We start from the raw sequence: 25,999 nt of genomic DNA on the forward strand, positions 1-25,999 counted from the left end.
TTGACTCTAGATTAAATCTATCAATTAAAAAAAAAACACCCTTAATTCCTTTCACACTTTTGTGGTGGAATATAACATATATTCTTATCATTTTGCTAAAACTTTTCATCACCACTCTTTCTTAATAATGTGTTACATCCAAAAATAAAATATTCCCCGATCTTTACAGCCAACCAGAGATTCTCCAAGAATTTATTCGCTGAACTTTTAAATGCAAGTCCAATGATATAAAATGAATTGAACCTTATTTACTTCAGCATCGTTGAAGAAAATAAAGCTCTGATCAGACCTTAAATGACCAGTTCCAAGCAACTTGAGACCCGATTCGAAGATTCGGACCCTCGGAAATGGTGTCATCCATTGAAAGAAGACGGCTTCGCAGCATTGATGAACCAAGAGAATTCAACAGTGCATAAAATCTTCGGCGCAGGATCGTTCTTCAGCCCGTTGTTGTTTGGTAAATTCTTCGACCCCTCCGATGCTTTCCCACTATGGGAATTTGAGGCAGATGCATTGTTGTCGAATCCCCAGAACTCAAACAAGAAAAATGTCGACTGGTTCCAAACGGATTCTGATTATGTTCTGATAGCACAACTTCTCGGTGAGTGCTTTTGTATCAACAAAGCTGAAATGAATAGGGTTGAATATTGATAGTTGCTAGCACAACATATGCATTCAATCTCAATATATATAGATTTTTATATATCCCAGTGCTGTATTAACATTTTACATCGAGACCAAGTTTTGACTACTCAATGAACAAAACCGAAAATAATTCAACTTACAGGATGAATTTTGTTACGTTCCCAATCATTTTGACATGTCGAATTTTGTAAGAAAAAATTGTTAAGTTATTTTTATATACTTTATCATTGTAATAATTGATTTTTCAAAGAGTAAGTCTTGTCTATTATTATCGGATATATATTGAGAAACATATATCGATATTAGGTTAAAACTTTCTGCAATTTAATTTGGTGTATTTTGTAATTTTTAAATTTTATAAAAACTTATGGAAAAAAATTTTATATTTGATGATATAATTTGTTCTACAAATACAAAGTGAATGTAACTTAATATTATTATAAAAGCTTTAAACGAATTCACGACTTTCTCAATATATTTTTTTTCTTTTTCCCCGCAGAAAGTGAATTTAATAATGATAAATTATCAAACCAGGAATAGACAATAGCAACAATATTCAAGTCTGTGTTGAGAATGGAAAAATTATAGAGATAAGTGGTCAATGGAAGCAACAAAGAGATCAGCCGAGGGAGTGGAAGTGCAGCTGCTGGTGGGAGCACGGCTACGTTCGGAGGCTCGAACTACCGGAGAAAACGGATTGGAAGAAAGTGGAAGCACGACTGAATAATGATGTATCCCTAGAGATAAGAGTCCCTAAAATCCCTAAAAATTGTGATCATTCACCACAAGAAAATTAGTGACTGCCTTGTAAAAATATATTCGTATCACATAATTGTTGAATTACCGTTTTCTAGCACCCAAAGCAGAGTGAAAGTTTAAAAAATTTTATTTTTACCTTCAAAATGTTCATGGGGCGTCATATGACTTAAAACATTCGCAGGGTGTTTATATATGTTTATCTTTGTGTATTTAACGCTGGAAAAACCAAACCAGTATGGGATTAGCAGAATTGATCTTTCTTGTAAATTCTTATGAACGGATCTTCTTCCTTCGATCGCCAAATAAGGTCCACGATCAGAGACTGGATTTATCGTATAGATCGCACTAGAGATCTAAATGAAATTTGCGTTCAGTTATGGAAAGAACTGAACTGATTATCAACTGAACTGATCAAATCAATTTTAAAAAAATAGTTAAATACACAAGATATGTTTATAGATGTTCGGAGACTTCTACTGCTCCTACGTCACCCCTTCTACCACCTCGGGTAGGATCCACTAGAAGACTTTGATTTATACACTTGTACAAACCCACTCCAGAAGGGTAGCACCCAACTTGAACTCCTAGCACTCAAGATTGCAGGCAGTACCTTACAATCTTATAACTTCTTTATGCCAAGACTACAAATACAATCTTTATTGTCTTTGTGTGAAGACTCACTTAGCTAAACAATAAACTCAACTCTATGTATATGTGAGTGATTGGGTGTGAATGTGTGAGAACTGATCTAATCAGTACAATACGAAGGTGTTCTCACACAACTGGGCTAACTGCTTCTAGTAAGCTGATATGAAATAAACGTGCCTTCAGTTTTCTTCACACACTAGTATTTAGTTGTAGTTTCGCTCTATGTTGTTATTGTCACTATTATTATGATATCTTCAATGGTCTTTGATCTGGGATTTATAGGCGCTCAACTGATCGTACGTGAAGACTCAATAATAATGTCTGTTATATTTGCATGTGCTTCCTTAGGACATGTCTTCTCATTCTGACAACTGTTCTGGAAGCTTTTCTCTTTTAGCTTTGCTGCAACGTCCATTATTGTACTTCCGTTTGTGAAGTAGCTTGTAGCTTGTATATTCGCGCTTAGCTGGATTCCATTAAATCGCCTTGTCGCGACATGCGAATAGATCAGTTACAATTAATGCTCTGAACTAGTCTGGTGAACTGGTTCTCTGAACTGGTCTGGTAAAATCAGTTTGGACTGATTTCACTGTAACAGTTCTTTTTCTCAGCTGGGATCTTCATCAGTTGAGCTTTTCATCAGCTGGCCGGACTTCTGAAGGTCTACTGTTGAACCACTTATCAGCTGGACAATCAGTTGACCTGTTCTTAGATATATCAGTTGGACTGGTTCAGTTCTGGAAATCAGTTGGCGCTTTCAGTTTGCATATTGACAGCTTCAGTTTTGGCTTCGGGAACTGATCAGTTTGGGAAGAAACAAAATAACAAATTTTGTTAACATCAAAATAAGATTGCGAACATGAAATGTTCCAACAGATATTCTTCTAACGATCGTACAATTAGTTTGTGAAAATAATGGCATTGAGATACCAGATATGAATGCTTGTTATGATCTGCTACAGGACGATCGTGTCATCAAATAAATGATATTACATATGAGCACCATTATCGTTTTGATGTATTTCAAGTTGCAATAGATTTTCAAGTTGAATAACTCAATAACAGATTCAATGATAGGGCTCTAGAACTTCTTAGACTTAGTTCTGCTTTGGAATATCGAGATAACTTTAAGTTGTTTAATGTTGAGAATATTTACAATTTTGCAAAAAAAATCTATCCCAGTGATTTCAATGGACAAGATCTACATTATTTGATAAGTCAGTTGAAACATTATAAGTTTGATATAATTCATCATGAAAGGTTCAGAATATCTCTACCATTTCTGAATTATGTCGACGATTAGTAGAGAATGAAAAGACACAACATTATGATTTAATTGACGGATTGATTCGTCTTGTTTTAATGCTTCCTGTTTCAACTGCAACAACAGAACTATCATTCTCAGATATGAAACTTCTTAAAACTTCTATTCGAAATAAGATGTAAGAAGAGTTCTTGACAGATTCTATGATTATCTATATTGAACGAGAGTTTACTGCAAAGATCGATACTGATTCAATAATTGATGAATTATATTCTATGAAAAAACGCAAAGCACAACTTCGGTAGTTTATATCTTGTTCGTGTCACTATGTATATTTGCAGTTATCATTAAATATTTGATAAGTGTTTTTTTATTGTAAATTAGTATTTTATCATATTTTAATTTTTTAATATTTAGTTTATAATATTTTATTTATTTTTATCAATCAGATAGTTTAGGATAAAAAAAATTTCTTGACTACGCCCTTATATATATATATATATATATATATATATCCAATATTTAAAAAAAATTGTATATGTTGGTCCCACTTGCGGTAATTCGAGATAATAAAATCCGAAAATAAAGAATAAACTGGACACCGAGATTTACGTGGAAAACCCCTAAAAATTATTAGGGTAAAAACCACGTGCAAGATGAAAAGAATTTTCATTATAATATTTTGTGGTGTACAACTCACTCACTGTGTTTCCAAAGATATCACACATTCTCTTAATACAGGAGAACAAGCACCTCACAAATATTATTGTAACGTCCCGAAAATTTAAAAGTCCACGTGAACCACATGCATGGAAATCATTAAATTTCGTTTGTATTTTATTAAATTGTTTTAAAGCCTTAAATGTATTTTTATTTTATTAATTTGTGTTTAAATATTTTTATGCATTTTATGCATAATTTATGCATGGTAGAAGTTAATTCATGAAATTTTAAAAGTTCATGCATTAAAGATTTTTAAATTTCATTTCACGCTCGAACGAGGAACGGAGATCAGAAAATTTTCAAGAAAAACTTATTTTATAACATGATTAAATTTTATTAATTTATTTAAGTTTTTTTTAAGTGTATTTTTCAAAAAATGAGATTTTATTGGGTATTTTTACCCGCATGATTTTATTTTATCCGGTAGGTAAATTTTATAGAATCGGATGACTTTTTAAGGATTCGACTAATATTTTCAAAATTTTTCCAACACGAAATATTTTTTGGGAGTGCGTTCGGATTTAATGAGCCTACTTTTGAACTTATTGGACTTATGTATTTATTTTTTTTACCCTTGAATAAAAATAGGAGCCATTAGCTAAATTATTATCTACCTAATTAACTCATAATTATTCTCTTAACTCCCCACTAACCTAATCACCCCTCATCAGCCGCCCACTCCCCTCCACTCACATTCATCCTCGTGATTTGCTGCTGCAACAATTCGGTGAAGCCATTTTCTTCCTCTAACAAAGATCTTCTTCATTCGGTTGATTGGTTCCTCGATCGTTTCCCTTAAGCAGACATCAGGCACGCATTGTATCATTATTTCTACATCATTCACGTCGTTATATGCTGTCATGTGTGTAATATTTATGCTTGGCTCGGTATTTCATGACAAATTCTCATGGCTTCGGTTTTCATGATTTAAGCTTGCATCTTCATGGCATCTCACGTTTTTTTTAAGGTTTGCAAGGGGACTGCCGATCTGTGGTTTTGTGGGCGATCTTGCTTTGTTTAAGGTGAAATGGTGAAGGAAGTCAATGGAACACTCAGCTATGGGTGAAGGCCGATGGCTTCATGCGTGTGGCTAGGGTCTTGCGTGATTTGTGTGTATGGTTGAGGAGAGATCGGTTGAGCATGGACTGAACCATGCCGTGGCTCGATCCCAGCCAAGGAACCGAACCTTGTGGATCTGTGACGGGGCTGGGTGAAGGCTGGAAGTTGCTGGTCTTGACCCTTAAGTGGTTCGACGAGGTTAGTGCACGGTTGGACGCGGGCGGTTCGAATGTGGAGCGGTTTGAGTTGTGGGCACGTCCGTGAGTTTGGGGGTTTAGGGCATGGTTGGGTCGGTCCAAGGGGAGGTCCGTGAGCTGGTCTTGGTCCTAGGATGGTTTAGTTCAAGGCTGGTCCAGCCCGTAGTCGAACTAGGAAGGAAATAATCGAGCCTTGATGGGTTAGTGTTGGAAGCAAGTGTGCTAGAAATTTCCAGCAACATTTCAGTTTGTTTCCATGGGTCATAAGTGGTCTGGAACGGAGGATTTAGTGACTGGTCAAGTCGATTTAAGTCAAGATTTAAGTTTGGGAAATTTTGGTTAAGTTTCGAGACGGTTCGGGTTAAAACCGGGACCCCGGTCCAATATTTAAAAAACAATTCGATTAAGTTATGAAATAGGCTCGAGTTTATGTCTAGGGATGCTTTTAAATATATTTTGGGACATTTTTAAGAGTTTGGTAAGTTTCAGATCAAAATAATGAGTTTTGGATTTATCTGGGATTTAGTCGCATCGCGAAACGTTAATTAAAGAATTAATTGAAACGCCTAGATTTAAACTTAATAAAATTATGAAAAATTAGATTTAAGGTCAAATAATTATTAGAAGTCTAAGTTTTTAATTTGGGAATTTTATGCTAAGGTTTAAATATGGGAAATTCTTGTAGACTTAAATAATTATTTGGGACATGTTAGAGTCAATAGAATTAAGAAAATATAAAAAACGTGAAATTTTACGTCTAGGTGTGAAAAGATAATTTTCGGGTTTTCAAGGCAAAATAGTCATTTTGTACCCTGGGTGAGATTTTGGATCTGGCAGCGCCCTGAGCACAAATTAAGATATTTTAAATTATTATGCATCATGTTTACGGTTTTTACGCAAGTATGATAAATATGGTGCATGCTTGGTTTAAAGGAAAAATTATGTATATGCATGTTTTTATTAAGTGATGAATAAGATGACACGTTTTGAAAGAAGTGATTTAGTTGTGACTAACACGATAACACTATGACATGTAAGGCCCGGACTCAGTGGGCGGGTAATGCCGTCGCTGATGATCCTCGACGCCGGGTACCGCGGTTACACGTAGATGGATCCATCGACTGACATGAAGACATGATGAGACGAAAGTCACAGCTAATGAACGGAATTCAAATTAAGATTTTAACACGTATATGCTATAACGATGATACATGCTATTACCATGCTTTGACAGGTCACAGTTACGCATACGATATGATAACATGATGAGACATGTTTTGACACGTTACGATTTTGCACGGCAAGCTTATGTTCACGTTTTTAAGCTCATGAAATGTATGTTGATTATACTATTTTTCACTGCTGTGTGCTACGTATATGTACTTGTTATTACTGGTACAGGTGTGTTGAGTCCATAGACTCACTAGGCGTGTGTGATGCAGGTGAGCATTTTGATCAGGGGACCGGAGGTGTCGAAGACTGAGTAGGCAGGCGGGATGTGCGGTGACACGACCCGAGGACCATTATTTTTCCGCATATTGATTCATGTGTTTTGAGAGGAGTTACACATTTTTATATGTTGATGATTTTACGATTTTTACACGTTTACGTTGATTTTATATGACGTTAGTTATTTTTAAAATGCGCTACTTTTATTGACAAATAAATACGATTATTTTAAACGTTATTTTGTAATTGCGAGATTTTTTTTAAAAAAAAAATTACCGCACTTTTAAATTTGTAGACGTTTCAATTATAGAATGCTATAAGATGAGAGAAAACTCGAAGAAGAGATATCAAAATGAAGGGGGGAGCTCTATTTATAGAGCTCTTAACCGTGTGAAGACGCGTATAAAACGCGTCTTCTGAAATTTCGACGAAATTTCATTTTGTGCAGCCCACGTTTTTCTTTCATAATGTAGCTGCCTTTCTTGACTTTTCTACCGACATTTCTCCCACTTGGAGATTTGATTGAGAATCAAACACATCTCCACATATCCGTTCAATCTTGCCATTCCCTGCTGCTTACGTTTTCGCTAGACTACTTGAGGATCTACACCACTCAAACTTATCAGTGTTCACTGGATTGGTCAGAAAATCAGCTATGTTATTCTTTGTATGGATCTTCGGCATATCCACGCTTTCTTCTTCTACTACTTCCCGCACAAAGTGAAATTGTACTCCAATGTGTTTCGTCCTGGAATGAAAGGCTGGATTCCTTGCAATGTACAAGGCACTCTGACAGTCACAAAACAAAGGAACATTCTCTTGTTTGTGTCCGATCTCCTCCAATAACCTTTTAATCCATATTGTCTCCTTGGAACCTTGAGTAGCTGCCATGTATTCTGTCTCTATTGTAGATAACGCCACAACTGTCTGCAGTTTTGAAACTTAGCTTACTGTTCCCCCTGCAAGTGTAAACACATAACCAGTAGTAGATTTCCTCTTATCAGGATCACCTGCATAATCTGAATCGACATAGCTCCTGAGTGTAAAATCTGATCCTCCATAACATAATGCAGCATTTGAGGTACCCTTAATGTATCTAAGGATCCTCTTAACAGTGCTCCAATGCTCTCGTCCAGGATTCATCATATACCGACTAACTGCTCCCACTGCTTGAGCAATGTCCGGTCTTGTACAGATCATGGCGAACATCAAACTCCCCAATGCTGATGCATATGGTACTCGAGACATCTCCATCCTCTCTGCTTCACTGCTAGGACACATCTCGGAGGATAACTTTAAGTTAACAGAAAGAGGGGTCGATATTGGCTTGCTATCTTGCATGTTGAAGCGTTGCAAGACTTTCTTCAAATAATTTTTCTGGGAAAGCCAAATCTTTCTGTTACTTCTATCTCGATGAACTTGCATCCCTAGAATCTTGTTTGCTGGTCCCAAATCCTTCATATCAAATTCCCTAGCCAACTGTGCCTTCAATCCTTGGACATGATCTTTGTTGGGTCTTGCTACCAACATGTCGTCCACATACAACAGCAAAATAATATAATCATCACCAGACCTCTTGAAATACGTACAAAGGTCTGCACTCAGTCTGTTGTATCCAAAGCTCGTGATATAGGAATCAAATCTCTTGTACCAACACCTTGGCGCCTGTTTGAGACCGTTCAGAGATTTGTTCAACCTGCAAACCAAGTTCTCTTTGCCTTTTTCCGCAAAACCTTCTGCCTGGAGCATATAAATTTCTTCTTCAAGATCTCCATGAAGAAATGCTGTTTTCACATATAGCTGTTCTAGATGTAGGTCAAACATCGCACACAATACCAACACTATTCTGACTGTTGTAAGCCGAACCACAGGAGAAAATATCTCATTGAAGTCGATGCCTTCTTTCTGAGCATACCATTTTACGACCAATCTAGCACAATACTGCTCCACTTGGTTATTGCCATCACGCTTGATCTTATAGACCCATCTGTTTCCAATGGCTTTCCTCTCTCGTGGTAGTGTAACAAGATCCCAAGTTTTATTCTTGTCTAATGCCTCCAACTCTTCTTGCATTGCTATCATCCACAAGGATACATCCGAGCTTTGAGTAGCCTCATGAAAACTCGATGGCTCACCATCCTCTGATAATAGACAATATGCAATATTGCTTTCAGTGACATAATCTGAAAGCCAACCTGGTGGTCTTCTGTCTCGAGTTGACTGCCTCACATTGGAAACTTCAGACTCAACCTGTTCTTGTTCTTGTTCTTCGTGCTCTGGTACTGCTTCACAAGAAACTTGACCTTCGTCCGTCTTATTTTCCACCTGAAATATAGTAGTTTCTGAATTCGGTGTGCCTTTGTCTCCCTTTACTTTATCTTCTTCGAAGATAACATCCCTGCTGATGACAAGTTTGTGAACAGTAGGATTCCACAAGCGAAACCTCTTTACTCCATCAGCATAACCCAAGAAGATACATTTTCTGGATTTCGAATCCAACTTCGATCTTTCTTGCTCATTATACAGAACGTACACAGGACTTCCAAATGTATGCAAATGAGAATAATCTGTCGGCTTCCCAGTCCACATCTCCATCGGAGTCTTCAGATCAATCGCCACTGAAGGAGAACGATTGATAATATAACAAGCGGTTTTGACTGCTTCTGCCAAAATGACTTTTCTAGACCCACAGTCCTCAACATAGATCTTGTTCTGTCCAACAAGGTTCTATTCATCCGCTCCGCCACTCCATTTTGTTGAGGTGTGTAAATCGTCGTGAATTGTCTTTTGATGCCCTCATGTTGACAAAATGCATCAAATTCGTCACTAGTATATTCTCCTCCGTTATCAGTCCTCAGACACTTGATTTTCTTTTCAGAATCAAGTTCAACCCGTGCTTTGAAATCTTTGAAGATCTGGAAAACATCTGATTTCTTCTTGATCGGATACACCCAACATCTCCTAGAGAAATCATCAATAAACGAGACAAAGTATCTCGCTCCTCCTAAGGATACAACCGATGCTTGCCAAACATCCGAATGAATCAGCTCCAATATGCTTTTGCTCCTGGCAGTAGAAGTACCAAACTTTAATCTGTGTTGTTTACTGGTAACACAGTGCTCACAAAAGGGTAATGACACTTTTGTAAGTCCCGGCAGCAGCTTCCGTTCTGAGAGAATTTTCAACCCTCGTTCTGACATATGTTCGAGCTTTCTATATCATAACATTGTTAATTTTTCTCCTGAACCAATTGATGCAACGGCTAGTTCTGTCTCTTTGTGTGTTGTGTTTCTCCCAAAAGTACATACAGATTTGCAGGAACCTTTTACGCCTTCATAACCACAAGCGCGCCTTTCACAATTTTCATGATCCCGTTCTCGATACGAGTTTTGCACCCGATGTCATCCAATTGCCCCAAGGACAAAAGATTTTTCGTCAGTCCTTTCACATGTCGTTCCTCCTGTATGGTACGAATGGTGCCATCAAACATTTTACTTTTGATAGTACCGACCCCAGCGATTTCCAAGACATGATCATTTCCCAAAAATACAGATTCTCCTGAGATTGGTTCATAATGGTCAAACCATTCTCTCCGAGACGTCATGTGCCACGTCGCTCTTGAATCCATAATCCACGTGTCACAAAATTTGTCTCTGCCTTCTGCAACAGTTGCTGCTTCGCTGAATAAAATTTCACCACTGCCTGAAGTACTGGCCACATTTCTTTGAGAACTCTTCTCGATACTCGTACACTCTTTCTTCAAGTGCCCTTTACCGCCACATTTAAAGTAGTAAATATTTTTCTTCTTACTTCTCGATTTTGATCTACCTCGTCTTTGGCTCCCACTGGAGTCACAGTCCATAAATCTTCCTCTTACCATCGGTAAAGCTTCCGCCTGCTTCGAGGTTACCAACCTGTCTTCCTTATTCTTGCGCCGACTTTATTCTCCGAGAACCGCAGTTAAGACATCATTGAATCTTAGAAAGCCCATAAGAATATTGTTGGTTATGTTGATGATAAGTTGATCATATGAATCTGGTAGATTTTGAAGTAAAAGCTCCGCACGTTCATTTTCCCCTATTTTATGCCCCATGAAAGTGAGTTGGGCAAATAGAATATTCAGAGTGTTGATATGGTCGGTCATCGATGAAGATTCCTCCATCCGAAGAGTATAAAGCCTTCTCTTTAGGAAAATCATGTTGTGTAGGGACTTGACCTCGTACATCTTTGTCAGAGTATCCCAGATAACTTTAGCTGTTTTTATCTCAGAGATACTTGACAAAACTTCGTCTGCTATAGCCAAGTGTAGATCGGCAACAGCGTTGTCATTCATCTCATTCCACTTTCCATCATCTGTAATCTCCACCGGTCTATCTCCAATAGCCTCCAAACAATTCTCCTTTCTTAAAACTTCTTGTATCTTTATTTTCCACATCATAAAATTGCTTCCGTTGAACTTTGCTATCTCGTACCTTCCCGCCATTATGTCTACAACAATTTTAGTATACTGGACAAAATAATCCCGCCTTAAATAAAAAATCTCAAAAAATCTTTTCTGATGTGGACGATCAGTCTAGGCTGCAACCACAGAGCATATTCAGAATTTTAAGAAATTTAAACCCAGGCTCTGATACCACTTGTTGGTCCCACTTGCGGTAATTCGAGATAATCAAATCCGAAAATAAAGAATAAACTGGACACCGAGATTTACGTGGAAAACCCCTAAAAATTATTAGGGTAAAAACCACGGGCAAGATGAAAAGAATTTCAACTATAATATTTTGTGGTGTACAACTCACTCACTGTGTTTCCAAAGAGATCACACACTCTCTTAATACAGGAGAACAAACACCTCACAAATATTATAGAATGCTATAAGATGAGAAAAAACTCGAAGAAGGGATGATATCAAAATAAAGGAAGAGCTCTATTCATAGAACCTCTTAATCATATTAAAACACTTGTTCTGAAATTTCCACGAAATTTTATTTTGTGCAGCCCACGTTTTTCTTTCATAATGGTTTTCTTTCATAATTCAACTGTCTTTCTTGACTTTTCTACCGACAGTATAGTGCTGTAATATGTATATATATGAGTGGTGTCTTATCACCATCAGACATCAGCTATTGGGAGGAAAACTCGAGAAAAATATGTACTACGTGATAAGGTTCAAGACCACTCTATTATTGTTGGACTAAAGGATTTGAATAACGGTTAATTTATTTTGTGCTCTTAATAGTTACATATGTTTTTAAAAAAATTTTAAAATTTTTTTGTTTTATTTATTTATTTATTTATTTATTTTGAAGGGTGGTGAGTTGTTTAATTTGTGAGGGTAGTTTTGAAAAAAGAAAAATACATCGGTGAAGTCTATCCAGATCAGATATTTATAGCGCATATAATGCCACGTACGTTCAAGACTGATCAAAAACCGAACTTTCTTCATTTCATTATATTCAGAGATATTTTGCAAGGAAATATAGAATCTAAGTTGCAAAATCCAGAGGTAGTTTCAAATGGCAGGACAAGTAATAGAGTCAAGAGTTGTCAAAGTAGAATCAGAGGAAACATGGGATTTGCTTATGTCTCAGGCAAAGAATCAAGGCTGTCCTGTAAGTAACAAATTTCACTTGGCTGTCCTGTAAGTAACATTCACTTTCAAATAATTTTGGTCAAGAATTTGAGAGACTAAGTATAAAAAAAAGACAATTGATTTTTATTTTCTAAAAGCTGATCTATGTCAAAATTAATATAAGAATAAGATCATTCAAGAATGTAAATAAAATTGCAGGTTGTAGTTCACTTTACAGCTTCTTGGTGCATGCCTTCGGTAGCCATGAATCAGTTTTTTGAAGAATCGGCATTGTGCCACCAAGATATCTTGTTTCTCACCGTCGACGTCGACGAAGTCAAGGTAGTACTCATCTATGATCAATCTTTTGTATTGTACTCGAGTCGAGTTCGAGCATTCTTATTTTCGCACTCACTTTCATCCACAAGCATTTTTACTCCCTGACTTAATTTTATCAATCATCATTTCAAAAGTTGTTTCAATTCATGCAATTCCATTCTTTTCGTCAAGTACTTTTCTGGTCAAAAACTATAATTTTTACGTTACTTAGATCAGATTAATACTCTTCGAATTAATTTATTTTTTTTATCAGTAAAATAAATATGCTAATTAATAAAATTTTACAAAGAAAATCCCTTTGTAGAGGCACGGGCGGAGCCACAGTGCTTTTCGCCCGGGTGGTTCTAAAATTTTTTAAAAAATTTGTATAATTTTGGATAAATTTGATATTAGTTCGGGTAGATCGATTTAAAATATTAAAAGATTTTAGAGTTTAAAATTTTAGTTCGGGTAAAATCGGATTCCTGACTCCGTCTAATGTGCGCGTTCGATATATGTTAATTTTTCTTAGGATGTGGCGTCAAAGATGGAGATCAAGGCAATGCCAACATTTGTACTGATGAAGGAAGGAGTTGCAAAGCATAAACTTATTGGAGCAAATCCAGATGAAATCAAGAAAAGGGTCAAAGAATTAGTAGGCCATTATTAGTAGCTTGCTTGTTTAATTTAAAGTATTAATTATTCGCTTATATTTTTAGTGGTTTTGAATGAGTGGAGTATATATATAGACGATGTTGGATTTTATATTTTAATTTGCACTGTAGAATCTAATAAAAAAGCAATATAATTATGATTTATAAACTACCAAATTGACAACTCAGCTTTCATTTCAAATCTACATCTTCTAAATATAAAAAAAAATTTGTGAAATAGTTTCAAAAATCGGATTTTTTATTTGGGTCATAAATGAAAAAATATTATTTTATATATAAAATATATTATTTATTATAGTGAATATGAATATGGTTGATCAATCTTATAGATAAAAATTCGTGAGATTTTATTACATCTGAAAATTAGGTTTATAAAAAAATAAAATGAATTACGTGCAACTTTGTGTGGATGAAAATGAAACGTGGCATAAAAATTTCATGGCAAATGCCAAATTATACGTCTTCCCACATTTGACGACGTTTTCTCTTGAAATGATGGTGTTTAATATCACGTTGAAATTCTTGAAATAAAATAATTAAGATTTTCTTTATAATTTTTTAAAAAATAATATTTTAAAATTAACCCTTTATCCTTCGACGTTTTCCCTTGAAATGATAATGCTTAATATCACTTCTAATGTTGAAATTCTTGAAATAAAATAATTAAGATTTTCTATACAACTTTTTTAAAAATGAACTTTTAAAATGATCCCTTTATCCTTCCTCGAAAACGAAAACCAAAAAACAAATCATCCCTTCAACCCGTAGGCTGCAATTTTGATTAAAAGATTTGATTTGAAATAAGGTCGTACTTGAATGGATTACTATGGGATGATAAATTTCGAGTTTTTTGATCACTTGCTTGCATGAAAAAAGGTCAAAATGAATTTAGTGTCGCTCTATATCAAGTTAATAATAATTATGGTGAATTTCAAATACATAAAAATGTTAGAGTATCGTTTTCTCACACTCAAGACGCATCGGAAGTTTTAAAATTTTGTTTCGACGTTCGAAACGCTCCTTGGGCGTCTTATGAAATATGGATGTTTAGATTATTACTTTTGCATATAAAACGCTGGCTCCAAACTATCCGGATTTTAAGAGAGATAGTCTTTTTTGTAAATCCTTCGAACTAGGGGTGAGCGTCAGTCGGTTCGGTTCGGTTTTTCTCTATAACGGTTCGGTTTTTCGATTTTCGATTTTGAATATATTTGGTCCAAAACCAAACCATTTTATTACGGTTCGGTCCGGTTTTTTGTAATACGGTTCGGTTTATATGGTCTGTTATATACGGTTTTATAATATTTTTTAAGAAATAAAATTATACATCAATTGATGCTCGATGGATGCAACACATATAAAAGAAATAATGACAGTAGATGAGTAGAACATATATGATTACAATACACTTATGACTTAACAATCTAAGTTTCAATAATAATCTGAAATACAATTTCAACAATAGCTCTTCAATAAAAAGATACACAGTCATTAAATTCCAATTCTAAGACTCCAAAATGCACATAGATTTTGCATCTCAAATCTCAATACATTTAACAATATGAGCTTCAATAACAATCTGAACTTCCAATTGTCAAACTCCAAAATCCTTTTTTGCAAAATTAGAAACAAAAATGAAATTAAATTCATCATAGTAGTGATTATGAATCATAATTTTGAAGCATAACTTAAATATATGTAAATTTATTGAAACTAACAAATATATTTCTCATTTATTAGCCCATCATACAAAAAGCCCTATAGTTAAGTATAATATGGCCGGTTCGGTTATTTCGATTTTCTAGGGATCAAAACCGTAAACTGAACCGAAAAACCGAATTTCTTTAATTTTGAAATCGTAACCGACCGAAAAACTGAACCATTTAAATCGAATTTTTCGGTCCGATCGGTTATTTCGGTTTTAACCAAACTATGCCCACCCCTACTTCTAACGGATCTTACTCCTCTTGATCGTCTAATTAAGTCCACGATCAGAAACTGTGTCCCTTGTTTGGATTGCACTAGTAATCACAAACAATTTTGCTTTGAGACTATGTTGTCCGAATTCCCAAAATCCATGGTGTAGCGACGACGGGGTGACGACACAAGGAAGTGCATGGCCGAAAAATTTCTTCAAAGCAATTGTGGTGGCCGAATTTTGTAGGAGATGAGAGGAGAGAAAATTTTGACGGTGTCTTTTTTCCATGACCCTTGTGTCATATTTATAGAGTGTGAATCATAATCTCAAAAGGAATCCATCTTAAATTAAGATTTTTTATTTTAATTTTTATTAAATTCTCATGTGATAATATCATGTATTAAATCAACTCTTGATAATACATGATATATATTTCCATATATACAAATATCTTTAATTGTCAACTCATTATACCACGATCGATGATCTGACAGCGTCGATGTACCGAGGGTATTAGTCTTGTTTATATAATGAAAATTGAAAATTTCGAATATCAAAATTTTCATTCATCGTATTTGGCAACTGTCAGTTTTGTGAACTCCTTCACCAAAATAGGCAGTTCCACTATCCTTCCTCAATTAACAGTTAAGCTAACTTCCATTTGTTACATCTTATAGAATCAATTTATAAACTTCTTTATACGCATTCTGTTTGATTTTCATCAAACTACAGTCTCCAAATTCAACTCCTTGAATTTTGACTATCTCAATGAGAACAAAAAATCCAATTATTGTGTGACACTCAATTGTTCAGGGATACAGCTAGATGTGAGTTCACATTTTCAAGTGATTCAGAATAACATTTATTCTTATTCGAGCTTACCATATTAGCCCAATTTTTTTCATCAACACCTTGATCAAAAATGTCAAAACTTATTTCTGATTGCACCCTTAAGTTTTTGTAAGTTAACTTTCATTCTTTCCATTTTATTTAATCAATTTATAAACTTCTTTATGAGTATTTTGTTTGATCTCCATCAAACTAAAGCCGTCAAATTCAACTTCTTGAATTTGGCTATCTCAACAAGAACACAGAATCCAATCATTATGTGACCTTCAATGGTTCAGGGATATAGCTAGCAGTGAGTTCACATCTCTATGTGATTCAAAATAACATTTATTCTTATTCGGAGTTACCATAATTAGCCTCATTCTTTTCATCAACACCTTCATCAAGAATGTCAGAACTCATTTCTGATTGCAATCATCGAATCATGGTAAGAGCGCCTAACAGCAGCATCCCATGATCCTCTAGGTATCACTGATAGTGCATGCAATAACTTTAAGCCGTGGTTAATGTGCAGTACGGTCTCTTCAACTCATATATCCACATCGAGTCTTGCAACCATTGGTGTATCGACGTTGAGAGACATACCTCATGGTACCTATTATATATTCAATGACTTTGTCTATGTTGTTGCATGGGTATACATATAAAAAATTGTCATAAGTGGATAAAACTATAAAATATTATTAAAATAAATTATTTTTTTACATTAAAGTAAATAAAACCCAAATAACAAGTTGACTCGCTGAACACCTAATCTAACAAAATGTATAACATTTCGATAATCCAAATCAAAAGCAACAATTCAAATGCGAAAAGGGATTTGATTTGAAAATAAATTTCAAATTATATTTGAGTGTCTTTGAAATCAATCACAGTCACGTTTGAAAATGCTCAATTCGATACATACAAAAAAATTTAAAAATTTGAAATTCATTAATCCAAATCCAAATGTAACATTAATTCAAATGTAACATTTGTTTGATTGACTTAAGTTGATTTATTCTTTGAACATAAAATAAACAAAATATTATCATAAAAAATGGAACGAAAAAAAAACTAAATATCAAAATCTTTTTTACTCGTGGGACTTCAACGAGCGGAATTGAATTTCTACTATATTAATTTGCCATTATCTTATTCTCATTGACTTCTTAGGCTCAACATTTAGAAAGTAATATCAACAACAAATTGTGGTAGTATTTTTTGATTTATTAATTGTGGTTGTTTTTTTAATGATTTTATATATTTTTTATATTCTTATAATATACTTTAATTTATCTTTTACCATCTTATCTTAGGTAAAAATTTGTGTGAGACGGTCTCACGGGTCGTATTTTGTGAGACATATATCTTATTTGGGTTATACATGAAAAAATATTACTTTTTATGCTAAGAGTATTTACTTTTTATTGTAAATATCGATAGGGTTGATCCGTCTCACACATAAAGATTCGTTAGACCGTCTCACAAGAGACCTCCTCAATTTCCAATAGTCATCTCTATCCAACTTCACTTTCCCTCATTATTTCTTTTATATAAAAATGTTCCTTTCACAATTAAACTTGTCAACTTTCCTTGAAATTTTTTTTGATAATCTTTAACTCGTTTTCGGGAGCCTTTTTTTTATATTTATATTTATATATATTATAAGATTTGTACAGCCAAATTATTAGTTCGTCTCCACTGTTGCGTAGGAATCTAATTTTGACCAACTGCTCGTTAGATTAGACCTAATCCCCAATTTGGCTCAAATCAAATCACTCAAGAATTCAATTGAAAGGAAAAACCACTCTATTTGAATATTCTTTTCCAGGCTGATCGGAAATGGTTTACCCGGAAAACACGAATTGGCTGCATGATTATGGTTTCGAGGATCTCCATCTTCTCGATTGCAGTTTCTCCGTGTCGGGTTCTGGGATTTGTTGGCCTATTCAGTCCTCAAACGATGGTTCGTTGAATATCAGGTGGTGTTTTATTGAAATTGATTGGAAATTTCTGTCGTTGATCGTTTTCAGTTATTTATTTTCTGCTAAATTTTTGTTACAGCAAGGGAATTGATCGAACAAATGGAGAATCGTCTCTTCGGAGGGAAACTGGCTCGAAAAAGCGGTAATGAAGATAATATACTTGTTTTACGCATTATATTTATTTTTCGAAATTTCTCGGCGAGACATTTCTTCATCTAGGGGCCTAAAAGAAGACACAAAGGCTAGCCATTTTTCACGTTCAAAGCTTTTGTTTGATCACGGATTTTATCACCGGCTCGAAGCTTGAAAAAATGAGATTATTTTGGCTAGTGTTTGGCTCGATATAAAGTTCGAGTTCGAGGATTTTTTTTGGTCAACTTTGATTATCAAACTCCTTTATGGAAAGCTCTTATTTTAGCTCCAGTTCTTTAGCTAATTTGATGTTGGGTTAGTTGCTGTTTTCGTTTTTATTGTTTGATCCTAAGATCATTTCGGTCCATATTGTTTGCTAGGTGTGAAAAAGGTCCCTTTGAATAAATTTTGTGCTTATGTTAATTGATGTTGGCTCAATGTTTTGCAACCCCGTAGTTAGATCTCCCCCCTCTAATTGCGTCATTGAATAAATTTTGTGCTTATGTTAATTGAGTGAATATGAATCCTTACGCTGCTTGAGAAAACTTCTAGATATAATCAAATGATAATGTAGTCTCTTAATAAACTTTCTTCATTCTTAACACCACTTTCCCTCGTGTATTTATTCCCCTCACAGTGCTAGAAATGAATCATGTGCTCCATCAAGCTCGAAAGCACGCAGAGAAAAACAACGGAGAGATAGGCTTAATGACAAGTAACCACGTTTCACCCTTTTCTCCATTTCGTTCTTCCTTACTGTAATTTTGCCTCTATTTACTGTTGGGGAATTACACCCCCGAAGCGATGCCGATCACGATGATAATATAGTACCCAAAACTTGCGGAATAAAATAACCAACAAGAACACAAATATTTACGTGGTTCACCCAATATAGGCTACGTCCACGGAGCACTGCAACTTTTATAACTGAAAGAAATATTACAACAAATGTATACACCAATACACTCAATATTTCTCACACTCCCAACCCGAGTATACCGAGAAAATAATTACTCTAACTCACACAAGAGAATTCCCGCACTCAAGAAAAAAATACACTCTTTTTTTCTATACACTCTCTTTTTATCAAAGCTAAAAAACTTTTGATTTTGGGATACAATAACTGAAGGAATTGAGCTCTATTTATAACTAATTCCCTCCAGCAATTTCACAATGTTTTCGATGTGGGATGAGAGTTTTTTATTATTTTATTTAATACGTGAACCCCACCTTATTAAATAATCAAACCTAACAATTCTCCCACTTGAAGACTTGATTTCAATCATGTCTTCACACTATCAGTGCAGCAGCTCATATATCTCCATTTATACCTGTAGTCCAACTGAAGTTGAACACAACTTCAGTTTGTCAATTGTTACCGTCTTCGTGAGCATATCGGCTGGATTTTTACTTCCAGGAATCTTCTCCAGCTTCAAGACTGCATCTTCCAGCACTGATATGATGAAATGGTACCTAACCTGTAAATGCTTTGTCCTAGCATGATAAACAGGATTTTTTGCTAAATGAATAGCACTCTGACTGTCACAGTATAATGTGCTATCTTCAAGCTTCTGACCCAATTCCTCCAGAAAGGATTTCAACCATATCATCTCCTTGCTAGCTTCTGTAACTGCAACATACTCAGCCTCAGTAGTCGAAAGCGCAACAATCTTTTGCAGCTTAGACACCCAGCTTACAACTGTACCACCTAATGTGAACACATATCCAGTAGTACTTTTCCTGCCATCCAGGTCACCACCCATATCGGCATCGACAAAACCCTGTAAGCCAAATTTTGATCTCCTGAAGCATAAAGAACAACTAGCAGTACCTTTCAAATACCTGAGAATCCACTTAACTGCTTCCCAGTGTTGCTTTCCTGGATTACTCATAAACCTGCTCACAACTCCCACTGCATGTGCTATGTCTGGTCTTGTGCACACCATTGCATACATGAGGCTTCCGACAGCAGAAGCATAAGGAACCTTATTCATATAAGCCTGCTCCTGCTCCGTCGATGGTGATTGTGCTTTGGTTAGTTTGAAATGACTAGCCAAAGGAGTACTCACAGATTTAGCTTCATCCATATTAAATCTGCTAACCACCTTTTTCACGTACTCTTCTTGAGATAACTTCAAGAATCCATTCACCCGGTCTCTGAAGATCCTCATTCCAAGGATTTGCTTTGCAGCACCCAAATCCTTCATGGCAAATTCCTTTGATAAATCTTTCTTGAGTTTATCAATTTCTTCCAGACAAGCTCCAGCTATCAGCATATCATCTACATATAGCAGTAGTATGATATAAGAACCGTCAAACTTTTTCACATAACAGCAGTGATCAGCTTGACACCTTAGGAATCCATTTTCACTCATGAATCCATCAAACTTCTTGTACCACTGTCTTGGAGCTTGTTTGAGACCGTACAAGCTCTTCTGAAGTTTGCACACCATTCTCTCTTTTCCCCGTACTTCAAAGCCCTGTGGCTGCTTCATATAAATTTCTTCATCTAGGTCACCGTGAAGAAACGCAGTCTTTACATCCAACTGCTCCAAATGTAAGTCTTCCTTCGCCACTAGTCCAAGTACAGTCCTGATAGTGGTTAATTTAACCACCGGAGAGAAAATCTCGGTATAATCAATTCCTTCCCGTTGTTGGAAGCCTTTTACAACAAGTCTTGCCTTGTACCGCTTGCTACCATCATGCTCTTCTTTTAACCGGTACACCCACTTGTTATGTAACGCCTTTTTGCCTTGCGGAAGTTCTGTCAACTCCCACGTCTGATTGGATGACAGTGAATCCATCTCATCTTCCATGGCCAACTCCCACTTGGTTGAATCATCATTTTGCATTGCCTCTTCATAAGTCTCCGGTTCACCTTTGTCTGTCAGCAAAATATAGTGAAGTGCAGGGGAGTATCTATCAGGTGGTCTAATGGTTCTCAAAGATCTCCTGAGTTCAATCACCGGAGTTTGTGGGTCATCATCTTGTGCAGTTTCTTCTTCATCTTCCTGGTTACTGGTTTTCGATTCATTCACAGGAATGTTTGTCAATGGCACTTCATCAGTCTTCTCGACTTCAGGACATTCATCTCCAGCTCCAATGTCTGACTTGTCCTTGTACAGAAGTTTCTCATTAAAGATTACATCCCTGCTCCGAATGATCTTCCGATTTTGGTCATCCCAGAAACGATAACCAAACTCATTATCTCCATAACCAATAAAGAAGCACTTCTTTGATTTCGGATCAAGTTTTGTTCTGCTTGCTGAATCAATATGAACATAGGATAGACATCCAAACACTTTCAAGAAAGAAAGGTTTACTTCTTTGCCGCTCCAAACCTCTTCGGGTATTTTGTAGTCCAGTGGTACCGAAGGTCCTCTGTTGATCAGATATGCTGCAGTGTTAACAGCATCAGCCCAGAATGATTTTGGCAATCCAGAATGCAATCTCATGCTCCTTGCGCGTTCATTCAAGGTCCTGTTCATCCTTTCAGCTACACCATTCTGTTGAGGTGTACCAGGAATGGTTTTCTCCATCTTGATCCCGTTCTGTGCACAATATTTCTTGAACTCATCATCTTCATATTCTCCACCATTGTCAGACCGTAAGCACTTCACCTTCAAGTTGGTCTCATTTTCCACCATGGCTTTCCACCTTTTAAAGGTCTCGTAAACATCAGATTTATTTTTCAGAAAATAAACCCAAACTTTTCTACTCGAATCGTCAATGAATGTGACATAGTATCTCGAGCCTCCAAGGGATGTCACAGGAGATGGTCCCCATACATCAGTATGAACCAGCTCCAACTTTGCTGCTTTCGGTTCTCTACCGCCTTTTGAAAAGCTCACCTTCTTCTGCTTTCCAAAGATACAGCTTTCACATAGTTGGTGTTCAACAGTCTTTAATTCTGGTAGCTTTCCTTTTGACACCAACATCTTCATTCCCTTCTCACTCATGTGTCCAAGTCTATAATGCCATAGACTTGAATTGGCTCCAGCATCCACAGCTGTTAATGTGTCTCTGCAACTGGAAGTCATATACAATGTTCCAGTTTTCTTTCCTCGAGCAACAATCATGGCTCCTTTGTTCACTTTCCAGGAACCATCACCGAAGGTCACATTGTGGCCTTCATCATCGAGCTGTCCCACCGAGATCAGATTTCGTGTCAAATTTGGTACATGTCTGACTTTGTTGATTTTCCAGACAGATCCATTTGACATCTTCATCCGTACATCACCCATACCAACAATTTCCAAGGGTTTTCCATCAGCCATGAAAACTTTTCCGTAATCGCCGGCGATGTAATTATCAAATACATCGCGATCACCAGTGGTATGAAACGAAGCTCCTGAGTCCATAACCCAAGAATCAACAGGGCTTTCCATGGATAATAGCAGAGCATCATGTACTTCATCAGTGACAGCATTTGCATTATTCTTCGTTGATCTGCAGTTCTTTTTCAGGTGACCAGTCTCACCACAACTCCAGCACTTCATATTCCTTTCAAGGATGTTTTTGTCTTTTCCATTTCTTGATTTGGATCTACCGCGCCATCGGTTGGAACTCCTTTCACCACTCCTGCCTCTTCCTCTGTTATCAAGATTTAGAGCAGATCTCGATGATGTTGCTTCACCCGAGTCTTTCCTGCGAACTTCTTCAGCAAGGATTTGATCTCTAACATCCTTGAGTTGTAGTTTCCCTTTTCCAACAGAGTTGCTAACCGCTGCCCGCATCGGTTCCCAATTGTCTGGTAAAGACGCTAGAAGAATAAGTGCCCTAATCTCATCATCAAATTTGATGCCAACCGATGTCAGCTGGGAGACAATCGTGTTAAATTCATTTATGTGTTTTGCCACCGAAGCACCTTCTCCCATCTTCAAGTTGAATAACTTTTTCATGAGATGTACTTTGTTGTTTGCTGATGGCTTCTCATACATGTCTGACAGAATAGTCATCATCTCCTCCGTGTTTTTGGCCTCCGCCACGTTATGCGCCACGTTCTTTGTTAGGGTCAATCGTATGATACCTAAAACCTGTCGGTCAAGGAGCTCCCAATCATCATCCTCCATCTTTTCCGGCTTCTTTCCTGATAGAGGTTGATGCAGCTTCTTACTGTACAGATAATCTCTTATCTGTAACCGCCAGAACGAAAAATCTGTTCAGTCGAACTTGTTGATTCCCGGTCCCGATCCATCATCTCCGGCCATCACTTCTCTAGCCTTAGCAAAAAATCTAAAAAATCTTTTCTGATGTGGAAGATCAGACAAAGCTGCAACCACAGAGCATACTCAGAATTCTTAAGAATTTTCACAACAAGGCTCTGATACCAGTTGTTGGGGAATTACACCCCCGAAGCGATGCCGATCACTATGATAATATAGTACCCAAAACTTGCGGAATAAAATAACCAACAAGAACACAAATATTTACGTGGTTCACCTAATATAGCCTACGTCCACGGAGCACTGCAACTTTTATAACTGAAAGAAATATTACAACAAGTGTATACACCAATACACTCAATATTTCTCACACTCCCAACCCGAGTATACCGAGAAAATAATTACTCTAACTCATACAAGAGAATTCCCGCACTCAAGAAAAAAATACACTCTTTTTTTCTATACACTCTCTTTTTATCAAAGCTAAAAAACTTTTGATTTTGGGATACAATAACTGAAGGAATTGAGCCCTATTTATAACTAATTCTCTCCAGCAATTTCACAATGTTTTCGATGTGGGATGAGAGCTTTTTATTATTTTATTTAATACGTGGGCCCCACCTTATTAAATAATCAAACCTAACATTTACCACTTTCGTATCTTCTGTAGATTTGTAGAATTGGGTAAGCTCCTTGAGCCAGGGAGGCTTCCCAAGACTGACAAGTTGGCTGTTTTGGCCGATGCTATTAGAATGGTGACTCAGCTAAAAGGTGAAGCTCAGAAGCTGAAAGAGTTAAATTTGAGTCTCCAGGAGAAGATCAAAGAGACGAAGGTAAGATTGATTTCTCGTTATGTTTCTGCTGGTAATGTCTTGCAGGAGTGTAATTCCCTTTCGTTTCAAAAGCTCGCTCATTTTTTAAAAAGTAACTGTGTTGGGGATGTAGGATGAGAAGAATGAGCTTCGCAATGAGAAGCAAAGATTAAAATTGGAGAAGGAGAAGCTTGAACAGCAGATGAAGATGTTGTGCACCCCCCAACCACCCACCTTTTTGCCTTCTCCTCGAGCCATCCCTGCTGCATTTACTGCTCGAAGCCAAGCTTCGACCAACAAAATGGTCCCCGTCATCAGCTACCCCGGTGTCGCAATGTGGCAGTTCCTGCCACCTACTGTTGTCGATACTTCACAGGACCATTTGCTGCGTCCTCCTGTTGCCTAAGTTGGTAACAAAATCATGTGATTTTGTGGCATGGGTCGTGGCGAAATGGTTAAAATATACGACACTGTTGGCTGTATTAGTTTTTGCTCAATTTCTAACGTAGATCTATTCGATGTCCATTTGTGATTTGCAAGCTTTAAGCTAGTCTAACTCTCATTCTGCACTGTGGTTATCTTCTATATGAACAACTTAGGAGGTTTCCGATCGAGCACACGTAGACGACGTTTTTTTTTCGAATGAGAGTTAAAATTTAGTCAATTACGATAGATTGAGCTGGTAAGTTTATTTCGGTTGAGACTTGCAGTGAATTTTCTTTCAATTTTAAGTATATTAAAATAAAATAAATAAATTTTAACTAATTATTCAAAATTATTTTATTAAAAAATGTGGGTTTAAGTATTTGAATCACGTCTTGTTGAATTTTTTTGAATAAAACTACTCTATGCTATAAAAAAATGGAAAACTTCAAAATGTTTTGAATTTTCTCATATATCTTGATTATAAATTTTCTAACGATATAAAACAACGAGGCTTTCTTAATTTTGAAAATTCTTATAATTTTTTTGTTTGTTTATTTGTTAGAATCATGCGAGGTTGTTTGAATTAATGTTTACATAATAATTGAACCGATTTACCTAAAAAATCGATGACCGAACCGATTTATCTAAAATTGATTTAACAGTTTTGACCGATTGAACCGACGGTCGGACCGTGTTGGAACATTTCATGTTCACAATATTTATTTTGATGTTAACAAAACTTGTCAACTTGTTTCTAATGATTTATCGAAGTGCGCAGGAAGCTGAAACTGATCAGGCTTTGAACTGATCAGTTACCGAGCCAAAACTGAAGCTATCGAGACGCAAACTGAAAGTGCTAACTGATTGATCGAACTGAACCAGTACAACTGAAGTATCAAAGACCAGTTCAACTGTTTGTCCAATTGATAGGTGGCTCAGCAGAAGATCTTCAGAAGCCCGGTCTGCTGATAAATGGTTCAACTGATGAAGAACCCAACTGACCAGTTCAACTGAATCAGTGAAATCAGTTCAGCCGACGAGCCAACTGATTTCACCAAGTAAGTTCAAGACCAGTTCAATTGACCAGTTCAGAGCATCAGTTAGGAACCGATCAGTTTGCAGAACACGACAAGCTTATCTAATGGAATCCAACTACGTACAACGATACAAAAGCAAGTGTACTATCAATGGTATAATAATGGGCGTTGCAGCAAAGCTTAAAGCCAAAATATTCCAGAATGGCTGTCGGAAAAGTTGAGACACAAATTTTAAGGAACGCACTCAAAGTCCATTAACAAACCAAGTGGGTGGAAAAAACAAGACCATCAACAAACCAAGTGTGTGGAAAAACAAGAGAGTGCACGCATATTGCATATCAGCTTACAAGGAAGCTATCAGCCCAGTCGAGGGAACACTCTAAAG

General features: G+C 36.4%; 3 protein-coding genes across 3 annotated transcripts; all 3 read left to right on the top strand.

Moving 5' to 3' along the window:
- The first annotated feature begins 100 nt into the window (after positions 1–100).
- Positions 101–1,597, top strand: LOC140981205 (21.7 kDa class VI heat shock protein). The gene is made up of 2 exons (XM_073447534.1): positions 101–601; positions 1,180–1,597. The coding sequence occupies exons 1-2, from the start codon at positions 295–297 to the stop codon at positions 1,440–1,442; spliced, it is 570 nt and encodes a 189-aa protein (XP_073303635.1). The 5' UTR covers positions 101–294; the 3' UTR covers positions 1,443–1,597.
- Positions 1,598–12,156: 10,559 nt separating this feature from the next.
- On the top strand, positions 12,157–13,444 carry LOC140980399 (thioredoxin-like protein CXXS1). The gene is made up of 3 exons (XM_073446198.1): positions 12,157–12,356; positions 12,536–12,658; positions 13,167–13,444. The coding sequence occupies exons 1-3, from the start codon at positions 12,261–12,263 to the stop codon at positions 13,302–13,304; spliced, it is 357 nt and encodes a 118-aa protein (XP_073302299.1). The 5' UTR covers positions 12,157–12,260; the 3' UTR covers positions 13,305–13,444.
- Positions 13,445–17,759: 4,315 nt separating this feature from the next.
- Positions 17,760–24,683, top strand: LOC140981066 (transcription factor ILR3-like). Its single transcript, XM_073447308.1, has 5 exons — positions 17,760–18,039; positions 18,122–18,184; positions 18,812–18,889; positions 24,010–24,172; positions 24,285–24,683. Exons 1-5 carry the CDS (start codon positions 17,900–17,902, stop codon positions 24,555–24,557), a joined length of 717 nt encoding a protein of 238 aa, XP_073303409.1. The 5' UTR covers positions 17,760–17,899; the 3' UTR covers positions 24,558–24,683.
- Positions 24,684–25,999: the final 1,316 nt, after the last annotated feature.

This window comes from Primulina huaijiensis, chromosome 7 (genome assembly GCF_012295235.1).
Source record: "Primulina huaijiensis isolate GDHJ02 chromosome 7, ASM1229523v2, whole genome shotgun sequence".
Lineage (NCBI taxonomy): Eukaryota > Viridiplantae > Streptophyta > Magnoliopsida > Lamiales > Gesneriaceae > Primulina > Primulina huaijiensis.

What these genes read in the sequence shown, in the direction of transcription:
- LOC140980399 (XM_073446198.1), top strand. Translation starts at nt 12,261, where the DNA reads ATGGCAGGACAAGTAATAGAGTCAAGAGTTGTCAAAGTAGAATCAGAG. An exon ending in CAAAGAATCAAGGCTGTCCT is followed by an intron (nt 12,357 to 12,535) that starts GTAAGTAACAAA and finishes ATAAAATTGCAG; the next exon opens with GTTGTAGTTCACTTTACAGC. An exon ending in TCGACGTCGACGAAGTCAAG is followed by an intron (nt 12,659 to 13,166) that starts GTAGTACTCATC and finishes AATTTTTCTTAG; the next exon opens with GATGTGGCGTCAAAGATGGA.
- LOC140981205 (XM_073447534.1), top strand. Translation starts at nt 295, where the DNA reads ATGACCAGTTCCAAGCAACTTGAGACCCGATTCGAAGATTCGGACCCT. An exon ending in TCTGATAGCACAACTTCTCG is followed by an intron (nt 602 to 1,179) that starts GTGAGTGCTTTT and finishes TTATCAAACCAG; the next exon opens with GAATAGACAATAGCAACAAT.
- LOC140981066 (XM_073447308.1), top strand. Translation starts at nt 17,900, where the DNA reads ATGGTTTACCCGGAAAACACGAATTGGCTGCATGATTATGGTTTCGAG. An exon ending in GATGGTTCGTTGAATATCAG is followed by an intron (nt 18,040 to 18,121) that starts GTGGTGTTTTAT and finishes TTTTTGTTACAG; the next exon opens with CAAGGGAATTGATCGAACAA. An exon ending in AGAGATAGGCTTAATGACAA is followed by an intron (nt 18,890 to 24,009) that starts GTAACCACGTTT and finishes TATCTTCTGTAG; the next exon opens with ATTTGTAGAATTGGGTAAGC.